The 16,536-nt window shown below is 37.5% G+C and overlaps 1 protein-coding gene across 1 annotated transcript in view; it reads left to right on the top strand.

Annotated features, from left to right (window-relative positions):
* LOC105433629 (serine protease inhibitor dipetalogastin) overlaps positions 1-15,288 on the top strand; it is a 34,142-nt gene extending 18,854 nt beyond the window's left edge. The window contains exons 2-9 of the mRNA XM_011649031.3: positions 8,231-8,347; positions 8,987-9,296; positions 9,700-9,843; positions 10,347-10,511; positions 10,689-10,853; positions 11,017-11,139; positions 11,606-11,782; positions 13,692-15,288. Coding sequence (XP_011647333.2) covers positions 8,231-8,347; positions 8,987-9,296; positions 9,700-9,843; positions 10,347-10,511; positions 10,689-10,853; positions 11,017-11,139; positions 11,606-11,782; positions 13,692-13,923 — 1,433 coding nt within the window. The 3' untranslated portion in view covers positions 13,924-15,288. The remainder of the gene's footprint in view (positions 1-8,230; positions 8,348-8,986; positions 9,297-9,699; positions 9,844-10,346; positions 10,512-10,688; positions 10,854-11,016; positions 11,140-11,605; positions 11,783-13,691) is intronic.
* Positions 15,289-16,536: the final 1,248 nt, after the last annotated feature.

A 16,536-nucleotide genomic window follows, 5' to 3' on the forward strand; every position in this document is an offset into this window, starting at 1 on the left:
TTAGATAAGAGTTCAAAAAATAAGTGGATTATCATACGAAGAATGTTATCATAGTAGCGCTATCAATGAAATCGATGTTTTGTTAAAAGTTATTATCCTATACCAGCAAATCGTAATATTCGACTAGTATCTCAAAACCTCCGAAGAATTACGCATTTAATCAGCCTAGGAGCGACGTAGCTCTCGTCACATGCCAATAAATCATGCTGCCGCATGCCATCGTCATTTCGAGCAATCCAACTTTAAACCTCCTTAAGGTCGGTTCTACATGTGCGTGCTCATATAAGCGAGAGAGAAGGAGGAAGGAGGGAGAGGAGAGAGAGAGAGAGAGAGAGAGAGAGAGAGAGATGTCGTAAAAATGCTATTAATAAAAATTGAACATCCCTCGAAAATGTGATGAATAAATGCGAAAGCCCTATTTCACAATCAACGTGCAATCAATGCTTCTATTTTGGTAAAATTAACTTGAAAGATGAGTTTTCGTATGCATCGCTATCTAACGCGAATTCATTTCTTCCTCCTCCATCTAAACAAGCGAAATTTCTTAAAATTTAATTATCTTCAAATTTAATTAATCTTCAATGGATATCGAGCGTTATGATCGAGCGTGTAATTGAAGTTTTAATTCGTGTAAAGAGATACGTATCTTTAGTGCGATGTTTTTCGTAAGCTTAAAAGCGGCCATGAGTTGAGTTCTCCGGTTCCTCGGCTCGTTCGCAAAAAAAAGGGGATAAGACAATTTCGTTTTGCCGCAATTACATCGTCCGCCGTGCGGAGAGGCAAGACAAGGCGAGGCAAGACCTCGTTAATGCAACACCATGCGGACGTGTTACGGGACAATGCTATGAGGAAGATGAGATCGTTTCACGGCGATAAAGAGCACGGCAGCGCCGTCCGACCGGGGCCGGGGCCGGGGCCGGGGTGATCGGCTTGCGGCAACCCAATGTGTTTGCCGCAGCGCGCACGAAACAGTTCGATCGGTCGAGCCGAGCACGAGCCCTCGCGATCTTGACGCTATCGATTGCGAATGATTTACGAGGGAATCTCACGTGGAACGGACGTTATTACCGGCGATAGTACGTCTCAAGAGCGCGTAATTACAATAAGACACATCGGAAAATCAGGTTGGAATCACAGCCGGAAGCATGACGATCTCTAAATATCTTTGAATCGATCGCGTAGTCGAGACTAGACGTCCAGCTGGTTCTATTATCGATAAAATTGGACGGAGACTGAAAAATTTCAGTCAATCGATGGATGAAAGTGCACGACTCGAAGAAAATTGGTAAACTTAAACTTAACCCTTTTACAGTGTGTATAGCATATATATATGCACATCTAAAAAAATTGATTTATTCTTTTGTGATTTATATGAAATTATTTATTCTATGATTTTCGAGGTCGTTGAATTCAAAATACGACATCTGAATTTCAAAATTGAAAATGGTGTATCCAATATGGCGAATAAAAGTTTGAAAAAATAGTTGGATTGTTACAAAAACGACTACTTCAAAATTGTTGAAGTCACTGAATTAAAATATATTAGAATTTTGTTCTAAATGGCAGATCGAGCTTTGCTGAATAACAATTTGAATGAATTTTATTTGAATTTTGATATTCTGAGATAACATTTTGATTTAGCGAGCTTGGAATCCCTAAGATGCCAATTTCGATCTTTTTTTATGCAGTACGCTATTTTTCGTCCGCTATTTTGAATTTTGAAATTCTGATATCATATTTGGATTCAGCGATCTTGAAAACCTTAATACTAAAATCATATTGAAATCTACAAAGTTTTTTTTTACACAATGGTTGCACGAAAATCTCATTTTCATCACCCTGCGAATGGGTTAATAATTAGAAAGTACCCTAATTTGTGTGTATGTCGATCTCATCAATCAATATGATGTCTATATTTCCTAGATATTCTTTATCATATTTTATGCGCATCAACAAATCATCATACAATCATTGATATATCTACAAATATTATGTGTTGTGAAAATTTATAAACAAAATTGTTCAAAGACAAAGATTGATACGGAAGTGCATATAATTAATTATAAGATATTTTCTTTTTGAATATTAATAATGCTTTAGAGAAAAATATCAATTTAAAATGCGCACGAAATAAAAATGTGATCGAAATGTTTCATAATTGAATTAAACGAGTTTACGAATGTCTTTTACACCTAGACAATGCACTTTGTGCATTCCAACAGCAACGTCATCGACTAATGTAACAAGCATGTAAAAAGCCAACTTGTATCAGTGCTTCGTATCGTATTCAACGACAAATGTGCTGGACAATTAAGTAATTTATATTCGAAAGTTGTGTCGATTTTGCTTCTCGCTTGTAAAGTGATCACGAGGAATGGTCTATTCTGCCAAAGGGAACTTTCTCGCCTCGCGTAGTAACGTAGAAATTGCAAGTTAACGAGCTTCCAAGCGAGCAGCGCGATGTTAAGGATTACTTAACAAGATAGCACAGCGATAATTTTGACTGTGACGCACATTGCTATTGGAAGAGAGTGTTTAACCGGACAATTATCTTGTCACGTCAGTGGTTTTAATAATCGTAAAATCTCGATGGGTCGATGCGGGAAGAGTGCGGAGGAGGAGAGAGAAAGAATGTCAATTTTTTTCTAACAGGCAGATTTAACTCTTTCTCGAAATAGCTTTGCCATGGAGAGTAACGGCACGCCTGGTAATTGTGCCGTTAAAAATTGTAATATCTATTTAACCGGACACGACCGGTCGCCGTGAGGCTACAAATGTGCTTCCTTTAATTTGTCACGCGTCCTAACGAGTATTCACCGAGGGATTCTCGAGAAATCACATGAGAGGAAGCTGGCGTACTACATAACTCCGGCACGAGCCTGATTCATGTATACGCACACTAGGACGACGCGCAGTGCGTTAACTTGTAGCCGCATAATATGCGCGATCGTTTCCGCCATCAATTACCGGCGCGCGGCGTTGTGCGTCCTGGCTGGTTTTCACTTCTATTCCTGATTTTCGTGACGTGATTCATCCGTCACACGCACGCCAAACGACCGATTTTCTTCGATCCCGGCCGCGAAATCGAACCCGTCTCACTTTGAGTGAAAAGAGACGGAAAAGATAAACAAGTGGAAAAGGAGAGAGAAAGTGCGGCGTGAGGGAGAGAGGGAGAGCGAGAAGGGAGAGGAAGAGGGAGAGAGAGAGAGATTGATTGATTGATATATATTTATTAGCCCATAGCTATCATTATAATTACATTAAAAATTACATAAATAAGTCAGGTAACGCTAGCCTCTCTTAACTAGTTTCTACACATTATCGTCACGCTCCCTCCTCTTAATATGCTGAGCCAACAATCTTGTAAAACATTTTAAATTTGTTTCCTCTTTAGTTCGTTCGGTAGATCATTATACATTTTGAATCCATTGTGGAACAACATTCTCTGTTCTTCACTAGTTCTACACTTATCAAGTTTATTATATATGTCACTCCTTTGCCTCGCATTTATTACACTTTCGTATTGGCACTAGGCTTACTTTATTACGCAAGTAGTGTGGACACAGCCTATTAACTATTTTATATATCAATAAACACACATTATACTCAACTTGCTCCTTTATTGACATAAATGGCAACGTCTCTAGCATATCTGTAATCTCTCCTGTTACACCTACGTATAATAACCTCATAGCCTGATTTTGTAATTTCTGCCAATATTGTAAATTAATCTTACTAATACCTACCAATATTGAGGCACAATATTCAAACAATGGTGTAACAATCGATTTGTATACAATACATCTTATATTTGCTGTCATATCTTTACCAACTCTTCGCAAAATACCTAATTTAGCTCCTATTTTCTTACCAATAGAGAGAGAGAGAGAGAGAGAGAGAGAGAGAGAGAGAGAGAAACCTCATTATATCAATAGCTTCATTATATCAATGGAATCGATTAGAGAAAATTTTTAACAACATTTTATGTAGAATGGTTTTAAAGATGTATTATACCTATTTTCATAATGTTTATATTTACAGTGAAAAATCATGAAAGAATTATATATTATTCTAAATCGCATTTGAAAGTAATAGAAAAAAATAGCAAAAATAGCAAAAAATTTAGCAGCGATTTACAATTTGGATAAAAAATTATTTGAATAAATAAGTAGAAATGTGCTTTAATGAAAATGTAATTAATAAGTAATGATAAGAAATCTCAATTTTTTTCATATATAAATATTTTAAGTATTCAAAATTATTTATATAAAGTTTTATTATAACGCAAAGATTAGATTAGTTATTTGTAAATCAAAATTTAATTTTTATTAAGAGTACAAACGAAACGAGAATAATGATAATGACAAATAAAATAATTATTTTATTTACAGAATAACTAATTTTTGCATCGCAATGAAACTATAAATAAATCATCTTGAACATTTATTATTTATATAAAAAAAAAAATTGAGATTTTTGTCATTATTTCTCAATTACATTTCTATTACTTAATTATATTTCTATTTTATATTTAAGTAATTTTTAATTTTCTAGATTCTAAACCGCCGCAAGATTTTTTTGTATTACTTTTAAATGCGGGCCAGAATAATCTGTAATTTTTTTCATTATAAATAACTATAATATATCCTTAAACGTATGTCGACGGCAGTGTCAGATCAGCTGATCCTGCAGCTCCTTTCTCGTCGAGGGTAATCCGCGCGGAGAGAACGAACACAACAAAAGGATGCTGTCGTTTTATTTACGAACCGCGCGACACGTATAGCGATTCATATCCATATACGAAATCGTTCCGGTTCGTTAAAGCGATTTTTATTTCTGCCGTTATCGATCTCGGTATCGCGCTTGCGCGCGCTTGCGCGCGCGCGCGCAGCGCGACTCCATCGCTTCTTCCACGGACTCTCGTTTCGAGGACAAAAATCCGAAGAGCAGCATCCATCCGATCGCCGGTGCATCCTTGCCACGGTTCACCGACCCGCATATGCCTTCCTCTCTCGTCTCACCTTCCTTTTCTTTTTCTTCTTCTCCTCCTCCTCCTCCTCCTCCTCCTCCTCCTCCTCCTCCTCCTCCTCCTCCTCCTCCTCCTCCTCCTCTCCCTCTTCCTCCCCTTTCCTTCCATACTCGGGCGCATTCATTGTGCACCGCGTGCATGCACGCGCGCGACCCGCAGTTTCTACGGTCGTATAATTCGATCTGCATTGTTCGCCAATCGCCGATCGCCGCTTACCCAGACGTTAGTCGCTTATTGGCATAATTGATTCATTTAATTATGTCGGGAGGGAAGAAATACGAATAATCACTCGTCCAGTCGCCGGTCTGCGAACAGACCCCGATCGAATCTTTCAGCGTGAAAAGATCATGTCGTTTATGCATGCAAATATGCACGACGGGATATAATTTTTCTTTCTTTTTTTTTTTGATTTATATTTAATTGGATTATATGTTTGTCGTTTATGCATGTTATAGAAAATTACTATAATTTCAGGTTTTCAACGATATTAATTCGCGTTTGATTAATTAATATACGAAGACCATCAGTTATCTCGTTGACACAACGCGTTCTTATGAAGCTTTACTAACTAAATGGTCCTTGCACGCTGACCTGTTCTTAAGTTTCAAATATGGACCAGTCAATTAGCATGCCAGACTAATTTATATATGGATAACAACATCGATGGAACATAACGAAATACTAACGTTTGTAATATTTGATAACTGTGATTACTTAAAATAAAGGATTACTTAAATAATTTCTATTCTCGAATATATTCATGTAAGTAATGTAAAGGATTGAAGTAATTATCATTCCGCGCCAAGAATAATTACGTAAGCGTACACGAGGAATGTAACGTCGTTTTAAAGTTCATTACGCGTGCGAAACACCTCCGGCGCGATGGAAATTCGCTTCTTTTTAATTATTATTCCATCTCGCGTAGTATGGTGAAAATGATGAAGAGAGGTGAGCGAAGCGGCACAACTAAAAAGACAAATGATCGATAGGTAAAGCGGGTTACAGGGCAACGTAGTACGATCGATTCCGATCGGCATACAGCCGAAAGAAACTGTCTGTAAACGCGCAGACTTTTGATTTTTCGAGAGAATTGACCTTCTCTTCGAGGAATTCCATCTCGATGCTCGCGACAAATTCAATTTAGCCGTAGCGACGTGAAACGCGTTGATACATATTGACGACTCGAGTCATTAAGTGGTAGTCGAGCTGATCGATAAATTGTAATCAGCGTAATTGCACAGCTGTTTTCGTAAACCCGCATTACGACCGTTCGTGACGTGAGGTGAGTCGGCGTGTCCCCATTCCCCCCCCCCCTCCCCCCGTGGAACGCAAAGAATTCCGTTTCGGTCAGTTATTGGGATACGCGCGCTTTACCAAAAGGGTGGCAAGAAAACGCTCGCCTCTCCTCGTCGAAAAGACGTTACAGTTTTCGTGCTTGGTGCTCTTAGTTGGTAAGGACAAGGCCGTCTCGCGCGGCCGATTATAGCGCGCCATTTGCGAGCTTAATAAATATTACGTTAAACTCGATCGTGGCGCGTGATAAAGCGCGCCTCGATGCATTTCCCCGGATTACACGACGACGAAACGACTGGTAACCGCGCCCTCGGGCTCGCGCCCGGTGCATCCCTAACTGTAAAGTCCGATTTTATAATTTGTTATATATATTACGCGATCCGGTACGGAACGAGCGCCGTAAATTCCGTGTGCTGTTGACCCGACGCGCACTGGACCGAGACCGGCGGCGCGCGGACCTGCGCGCGGCAGATATCTGCCTTGGACGGTCAACCGGAAGTAATTAAAGTTTCGACAGAGAATCTCTTCTTGCGGATAAACGCCGCAGCATGGCCAAAAAGAGCGACGACGAAAGAGACGGCGACGAGAGAGAGTGGGAAATTACGTTACACAACTCTTCCCCCCCCTCTCTCTCTCTCTCTCTCTCTCTCTCTCTCTCCTCTTCTCTCCTTTCCTTCGCCGTTTCTCTCGCCGCGCGGCCTTAAATATCACCTCAATCGCGATCTACGTATCCCTGCTCACGCAGAATATCCTGTTAATGATTTAATAATATCGCTTCGCATCCCTCGCGAATATAACACTGCGAGAGGCGGCGTACAGGGCGGGTGATGTACAGCAGCCTTTACCTCTCTAACACCTTCGGCTTTCGATATTTCCGCGTGACCCGGGCGTCTACTACACGTGACTCCAATCTTGCCTTTATGACATCTGGCCGTAAAGCTTCGCGATCGCGAGAAGAAAGAGTTCGGAAGAGCGTATTCGCGTGCGTGATAAAATATCCTCCCCGCCCTCGGGAATTGTTTAATAATCATCTAGAAAATGCGTGCACTTCTCGAACGTACCGTGTGAGATGTACTTCATAAGGCTCACATCGCGCGATCAGGCAATCGCCGCGCGATTGCGCCAGGCAAGTCTTATCCGAGATATTTATCGCATATTAAACGTTTCCGCAAGCGCTCCCGCGTTCAATTATTTAATAGACTTCCTATGTTCAATGGATGTTCGCAATATCCTGAGATATTTGTGCGGTCGTTTCGTCAGACGAAGGAGAGATTCCCGACACACCGAGAGAACAACCCGATTGTATTCCGTATTATGGTTAAACCATGCGTATGACTCACTTCCTCTCCACTTAGGCAGATATTTATTTTTTTTTGCTGTTGACTTTACTTCCTCCGTGTGCCGGAGACCGCGTTACATATATGTTTAAGCATTATTATTATTATTATTATTATTATTATTATTACAATTATGTCATTAGACTAATAAGCGCTTTCTTAATACGCGAGGTATGTGATTGGCGCGAGGTTGATGGCGCATAACAAAACGAAGCACCTAACAGTAAAATGTTATTACACTTTTTTCCTTTTCTCTTTTTTTTTTTTTCTTCTTCTTTGATCAGAGTACCGTTGACGCTTAAAACTTCGCTTTTCTAACAGTACTCGGCCGTATTCAGAACAAGTCTATTAAAGTGAGTGGGAAGGTGTACAATTTAGTAAAAGATTACACTATTTACGGTACGGCATTCTACGACTGTTTGTCTACCTATGCGATACACCATAAGAAACGCAATTCCTTTCGATTACGACTTAATTGATATATTATATGTTATAAATTATCGGCACCTTGTACGCAATGATTATCAATTATTACTTTTGATTATTAACCCACGGCAATTTTCGCACGCAGATTACGTGTCCGGTGCATGTCCCAGGATATGTCCGCCGAATGGCGAGCCTGTTTGCGGCAGCGACGGTGTTATATACACGTCGCAGTGTGAAATGCGGAAGAAGATGTGCGGAAAGGGTAAGGCGCTTTTAATTATAATAGTTATTATATATAGTAGTACATGTATATGCACCGGTTCCGGTGTTCGTTCAACGTAAAGATTACAGTTTTTTCTCTTCTCTCCGTGAGATTCCCGTCGTTGGACATATATCACGGTAACTCCTCGGTATGATCGTTCGTTATCCCGTTTTGTTACGTTAAACCGACCGTAAGAATAGGCGCGTAGGCCCATTAGTAGTGGTTTATCGAGAGATATAAGCGGCGGGCGCGCTTCAATTACAATCGCGAAAATAAAGCGGTCTTCATTCGCTGGATTATTCTTCACGCGATATTCACCGTGTGCTCCACCGCGTGCGGACGGTCACGATAAAGAGATTTCAGTTCGTATTCTCTTTCCACCTATGGCGGCCTATGGTGTAACGAGGATCCGTTCATTTGTATAATAGACGACCACGATAAATTATATATGAAAGGCTGCAAAACGAATCGCGATTCCCTGGAGTGTCGAAACGGACTATTTACACTCTGGAGTATCGAACGATATTCGAACCTTCGAACCTCCGAAGGAGACGAGATCGCGCGCCACAAAGATCTCGTTTCGCTCGATGACCGCGCGAAATCTACCCGCGTGTCTCATTATTTCGCACGCTCATTTAGGCGTTACTGTGGCCACGGAGAAGACGGCTTGCCTGAGGTCATCCGGTAGCAAGTGCGAGCACCGTTGTCCGGGCGATCAAGATCCGGTATGCGGCACCGATGGGCGTACCTACCTGAACAAGTGCATGCTCAGAGTGGAAATCTGCCGGGTCGGAATCGAGCTGTCTCATCTCGGGCCCTGCAACAATATTTCGGCCCACAGGGAGAACTGTCCAGTCTCGTGCGATTATGCGCCGCTCGACGGACCGGTTTGCGGAAGCGACGGTAACGTCTACAAGTCTACGTGTCAGATGAAGCTGCTCACTTGCGGGTACGTCGAAAATTGACCTTGTGACCATAATAATAGTTACAAACAGAGCAAGGGCATGGAATCTCGAAATTTTCGAAAAAAAAAAACAGTAAAAATCATGTTTCATCATTGTATATTTACGCGATGAGACTTTCTTTTCCGCGCGTTAAAGTTAGTTCCGTTAGTATCTATTTGTGATTGTGTTTATATCTATATTTTACTTATATGTCTCTTATTTTCCACGTGAAAAAAATTATCGGTCTTATAAATACTATAATTCACTGTAGACTGTCATTGTAGTCATTGTAGTGGCCTCTTCTCGTAAAACGCGTATTATTTTGTGGGAAGGAGAGTTTATTCTCCAAGTCTAACTAAGTAAAACTAGCCTGGCCGCAAAGCGATTTTGACTTTTTCCGGTTCGCAGCCAAGGCGTCGTGCGTACGAATAAGAAGCACTGCCAGACCACAAGACATTGTCGTGAATCGTGCTGGCGTGGTGCCAAACCTGCCTGCGGTAGCGACGGCATTTTGTATTCGAATACCTGCAAAATGCGGGCGAAGAATTGCGGGTAAGTGGCAAATCATTGATGAATCCTTGCGAATTCAACTTGCGAGTGAAATCGTTCCTGCGAGACCTTCCAACAAAACTCTCGTAGACTCTTGCAATCCTGCCTCGTTTTTCCTTTCTTTCCTCCCTTTCACCGTGTTCCCTTTGCCTATACGCACTTAATCGTTCATAAATTGCTCCCCTGTATTCTTCGTTATAATCCTTGATCTAATTTGAAGAGCGCTCAAACTTCATCCTTCGCTTCTCTTCACTGGAAATTTTGTTTAAATATCATATACATATATCATATTTACATCATCATATCATATTATAAAACGTAAATATTTATCATGTGATGTAACATTTCTTGATATCGTTTCAATTTTCTCTTGAATATAACTAATTGATAAATTTTGTAATCTCATCTAACTGTACTTTAGATGATGAAAACCTCGTAGTGATTTTATCAATTTGGACACGAAAATTTTAAGCTTCGACGATACCCACTCGGATTATGTCTTTTAGCAAGCACGTCTTCGAAGTGCCAATGTCGTTCTGCGTATCTCGAGAACGGACATCCGGAAGCAACGCGTGTCCCTTGGACTGCAAAAACGAGCCGGAAGTATCGGTTTGCGGATCAGATGGAAATATATACAGGAACGAATGCGAAATGCAAATGCTTAATTGTGGGTGCGTATTTATCATCCATTACACATGAATCATAAATATTTAATTTTTGTATTAAAAGTTGACTCTGTAATCATACAACTAATCAACAACGCTTTCTCTTAAAAAAAAAAAAAAAAAAAAAACATTCAAATTGCTTTCTTCTTAAATACTAGTCTTTAGCGATATGTTAATCAACAGGCATGCAAGAAGAAAGATAACGGTAGTAGACTTTGAAAAGTGTCGATCTCGGCTAACGAAATGCATGAAGCAACAGCAGAGGTGCGGAAGTGAAGTGGATCCCGTTTGTGGTAGCGACGCGAATACTTATCCAAATCAGTGCCATTTGAACGTAGCAGTTTGCTTGTAAGTTGTATTCATTTTAGGGAAAGATATGTTTATCAACAAATTTATTTTTCTTTTCATCAAATATTAAAAATATAAAAGATTTGAACAGACATATGTGTTCTTTCGTAATCTCTTTAAAATATGACATGACTAATCTTCCTCGGTGCTTGATGCATTTTAGAAAGGGCATCCAATTGGCTCATATTGGTGAATGCACGACCTTGAAAGAGACCGAACACTGCCCCGAAGATTGCGACCAAGTACTCGAGGAACCAGTTTGTGGAAGCGACGGCAATGTTTATCGGTGATTAACAGTGTTATTCGGATTCCAGAGTCCGCCGACGAAGGTTTTCGAAGGGCGTGTGCAAATAGTCGTTCTCAAATAGTCGTTCGACAGACCGACAAAAAGGCCTCAGGCCGTTTTCAGCACTTTTCTGATACGCGATTCTGCTTATGGATTGAACAAGATAAATTAACATTAACCGATTTGAATTTATGGGGTATTATCAACCCAGTATAAATATCCAACATGTTCATATTTAATCGAGCGTCGTTAAAGTCCATGATAAAATTATTTTCGATTATTTTGGATTATGCGATCGCTAGATCTTCAAAAAGTAAATATTACGATACTAACACTTTTTCAAAATTAGAGACAAATCGGGCTAAAATTGTAAACAGCGATATACTAGTTATCGAACCGCGAAATCATTCCTCCTTTGGGGATCAGTGTTTGCGGATGCGTTATATGTGCACTCGTATGCATTTAGATCCCTCTGCCATCTGCAACGTGAGACTTGCGGCCAGAGGGTGGTTCAAGTTCCGGCGCAGCACTGTCGTACCACCGCGCTTTGCAACCAGATTTGCAGTGGGGAGCGTCAGTTTGTTTGCGGCTCCGATAACAAACTTTATCGTAACGAGTGCGAGATGAAAAGGGACAATTGCGGGTAAGCCATGAAATTATAAGCCACGTTATGCTTACACGTTTTTCTGAAGTGATGACACGTTTTATAGGCGGATTAGTGGGCGCAATTTAATAAAATAACCCAGGACTAATTCTCAAAAGAATCTCGAAGACTGCATAATTGCACGACAGAATTAATTTTTATTCAGTTTTTTCTTCCCTCCGTAGCGACTTTTTTCAAACATAACATAAATAAATTAAGTCATTTTACTAATTGAAACAACAGAGAGAGCAATAAACAATAAGTAAAAGTATCGTTTTGATAAAAAGGTTTAAGGCTCCTGAGTATTCAGCGGAAAACTTCACGTTGACGATAGCGACGTATCATCGTGATGAAAAATAGGAGCTTATTTATCCTTATCTTATCCTTGTCTTTGTTCATCTTTATATAAGTAAAATTTTTTATTGCGATTATTTGCGTTGTTATGTGCTTAATCGTGTAGATGTGACTTGTTTCGTACTTACCAGATTCATAAAAATAAGCGGCAGCTAAAATTATTTTTGGACATTATGTGAAAGCATTTTTTTTTCCACTTCTTTCAACAGTTGTCAAATCGCGTGTTTTCTGCCTTCAGGCAGGCTTCATTTCACTTTTTTACAGCTATTTATTGACTATCAGGAAAGGAAAGAGTAGCCGCTCATTTTCACAAGTGTCTTAAAGCCATGTCAAGTGTTATTTTAGTCAAATTTCTCTTTTTTTGTAAAATTAGCACAATAAACTTTACAGTGTCATTTCTCGCTTATGACATCACGATTCCGATATGGCTGCGGTGAGTACTCAGGGGCCTTAAAGCCTTTTTTAATTCCACTTTAAAATATATTTAAATTCTAGAATTTTTCTCATATTTCTCATAACTGAATAAAGTAAAGGTAAAATTGCAAGATAAAATAAACGCTTTAAATTAATTTCTTTTTTAAGAAGAATTAATTTATTCAAATGTTTTTCTGTCTCAAGAAAAGTAATTAAATTATCTAAGAATAATTTGGTCATTTCAACTTCAAGCGTACAATTTTTATTTCGATCTCGTACAATATATAAAATAAAAAAACTGTCTAGCTATAATTTTAATATAATAAGTAAAAAGGTTAATCAACCAAATTCAATTATTCTCTTTATCCAGAAGCACTTAGAGAGCAGCATGTTTCGTGTCGTGCATATAATTTTGCTGACCGCGATCGTACTTCTTCCCGATATACTTTCCATAGACTTTCATTACGCCCAATCGCGCCGCTGGAATACATTCAAGGAAGAGGAGATCGTCTAAGAAACTGGTCCTCGAAAAACGGTTAATCCGAGCCGATATCGCATGCGTGTCCGATGAAAGTCTGTGAGTGATTCAGTCAGGGGAAGGGTGGGGAGGGAGAGCCGTTCCATTACATCTTCTTTCTTTAAGAAGATTATTTGTTAGAAATAACAAACCACTTCTATCGGCCGCGTTGCATACTAGTAGAATGTTTTTGAACCTGCCGTTCAAATATGTGAAAGGAAAGTATCCTACTTCGGGAAGGTGAATCGAACACAATCGCGCGCAATCTTGAAAGTAGAAATTGTCGACGGCTTCGCACGGCCCATTTTCCCTAAGAAGTCATTTTCTATTTTCGACCGCTTTCTATATGTCCGCTTCTAATGCATATTTACTCAATACACACGTATGTCAAATCAACCCCAATGCTAAAAAAAATGACAAATACATAGGTAGTTGCGTGACATAAATATATTAAATTGAAATTATATTTTGTTATCCAAATAATATTTTGTTGTTCAAATTTCCGGAACGCTACAATTACTTCTAAATGCCCGAAATAAAATACTATTTAGTTTTTTACTTTTTAGCGATATCACGATATTGCAAGCAGAGAGAAAAGAACTAATCTTGATTCTCTCATTCCAGGAAACATGTGTACGTGGTGCCTATGAAGAGGTGTGTCCAAGGTTTCCTGTTTCGCGGCTGTCAAAAGATCTGTCCACCCTATTACGACCCGGTTTGCGGTACCGATGGCATGACATACAGCAACGAGTGCTTCCTGGAGATCGAAAATTGCCGTAGTAGAAGTCTCGTTACGAAAAAGTATCATGGAATGTGTGGACAGCCCACGGAGGAGCCGAAAAATTATCTCTATTAAGCTCGACGGAGCTGACAGGATGATATGAGAGAGAAAGAAAGAGAGAAAAAAAAAAAAGGAAAATTAATCGACGAGATAATTCAGCTCGTATCTCCCAAATTCGGGAAGCGACAATTACGTGTTGATTTGTCATGTTACGAGTCCTGTAGTATTTAAGTTCGCTCGGCTCGCATTAACCAGCTGCAAATTTTAATTAATTTCAATCGATCAAATATTCGGGTTGGACGAATGTTCGTGATTCTAGACAAATAAGCGCGACGCGACAGAGAATCGTTTCACGTTTTCGATTTCGAATTCGAATATTTCGATCGCCCACGACGAGCGATCCGAAACACGGCGAATCTGCACGGAGGAAAATGCGCTCGAGGAGGAGCATCTTGCCAGTCGCAATCCGGATTGTTATCGTATTGTTACTGCTATTTCTACGATAATAGTATCGCGATTGCCGATCCCTTCTCGGACAGCCGCGCGCTTCTGAATTCGCGCAGCGAAATTATGGTTTGCACAAGTCATTATTACATATGGCAGGTGACGAATAATATCGTCTATCTTATTACATTATTACATTAAGGAATTATCTTTCTTTTCTCTTCTTTTTTAATCGGGAAAGGGTCGCCAGTCGCGTATTGATATAGTCCTTTCATCGCACTTGACGGTATAGACTCATTATTATTTATTATAGCATTAATCATACGACGCGATTTCATCCTTTTTTTTTTTTTTTTTTACGGATATGCTCACTGTTCTGATTATGGCCATTAATGTATCGACGCAGCGTCGTCATAGCGTATTTTTATTTTTAAGGGAATATCGTGCTATTACACCTCCCTCCCAATATGTGATGTGTGTTTGTTTATTATTATTATTATTATTATTATTATTATATTATCATTGCAATCTTAATTTATTATCGAGTACGCGAGAATCTTTGTACTTCCTTTTTGTATCGATACTAACATTGTATACGCTTCAAATGTCAATAATAAATCATATATACGTATATTTTAAGATATAAAAGCTGCATAAATTATATGCGAAATAATTAATCGAAAATATGTTATTTATTTGTAGCCATTTCTATTTAGACTCAAGAATTTCGTATATAGTGTAACTTTATTATACATTCGTACATCAAATTAGTATTCATACTGATTTATTTCCGCTAAAATTAATTCTCGATGCCAAAATTGCGCAAAAGAGAATTTCGTGATTAAGCATCGCATTCTATTTATTAGCAAACAAGTATAAAAATCGCATGCATTTATATCTAAGACAGTAAGTTTGATCAAAATCTAATTAATTTATCAAGTATTCAAGTTAAACGGTCAATTGGATGGTCTTGGAAATAAAACATTTTTCAATTATGATTTGTCTTATTATTATATACATAAAAATATTAAAGTACGATTATCAAAGAATAAATAGTTTACGAGTGCTCTAACTTAAAGTATAAAATAAATATTTTAAAATATAAATAAATATTTTATATTTTGTCAGAATATGCCAAAATAAGATATAAAATATCTCGTAAATTATTTATTTTGTAATAATTGTATTTTAATATTTTTATATCCAAAATAACTAAAGAAATCATATTACCTAACAAAATTATCCTTTAAAAAAAGTCAAAAATAACGCCAAGTTCACATGCTCCTTTTCTTATTTATGTAAAAAAAAATATTTTTATACAAAAGTTTTTATCTACGAAAACCTTTTTAGTAATAAATTTTATATTAGTACAAAAGATGATATCAAGAATTGGTGTCAACTTTTAATTTAATAAAATAAAAAAAACTTTACAGTGAAATACAATTTATTTTGTAGTTTATTTTTATTTAAAAAGTCATTTCATTATTTCTACAAAAAACATTATATCAAAAAATGGCATAAACTTTTAATCATATAAAGTAGAAAAGAAATTTTGCAAAAATAAAAAAAGAGGTTATCAATCCAAAATTAATGTCAATTTGTAGTTGCCAAAAAAATGTTATTAAATTATTGTATTTGTGTTTATATAAAAATAATATATAAAAAAAAATCCGTATAAGAAAAAAAAACGACGTACAAAAATTTGGCACGCCCGGGCCGAATTAAAACACGTACATACTTACTGTATTATATTGCACTCTTACTATTTCTTTTTACATTAATAATGTAAATATTACTTTTAAAAATATTTATAAATAAAATTTTTTATGTAATTTTTACTTATATAATTTTCTTTAACATTATATGTAAATATATAATAAAAAAGATTTATTAATAAATATTAAAACACGTGCATTTATACTGGATAATATTCTAATAAAATAAACTCTTAAGTTTCTTGCAATATTTATGTAAAAAATGTTTTATTAATTAATAATTAATTATATATTTCGTTAATTTTATTTAATATTAAAAAAGAAATAAGTTAATAAATAAAAAAATCTTAAAATATATTAAATTTTAATTCAAACTGTTTTCTATTTGTCTGTTACATAATTTAACATTATAATTAAAAGTAGTTTTAAAACTCTTAAAAGTAGTTTCCAAATAATTATTTGGAAAAATTTGACAAAAGTTGCTCAAATGTTAATTTTTTATTAATAAGAAAAATATGTCTATGCGTAG

This window comes from Pogonomyrmex barbatus, unplaced genomic scaffold, assembly GCF_055798465.1.
Source record: "Pogonomyrmex barbatus isolate J1 unplaced genomic scaffold, ASM5579846v1 scaffold5, whole genome shotgun sequence".
Classification (NCBI taxonomy): Eukaryota; Metazoa; Arthropoda; class Insecta; order Hymenoptera; family Formicidae; genus Pogonomyrmex; species Pogonomyrmex barbatus.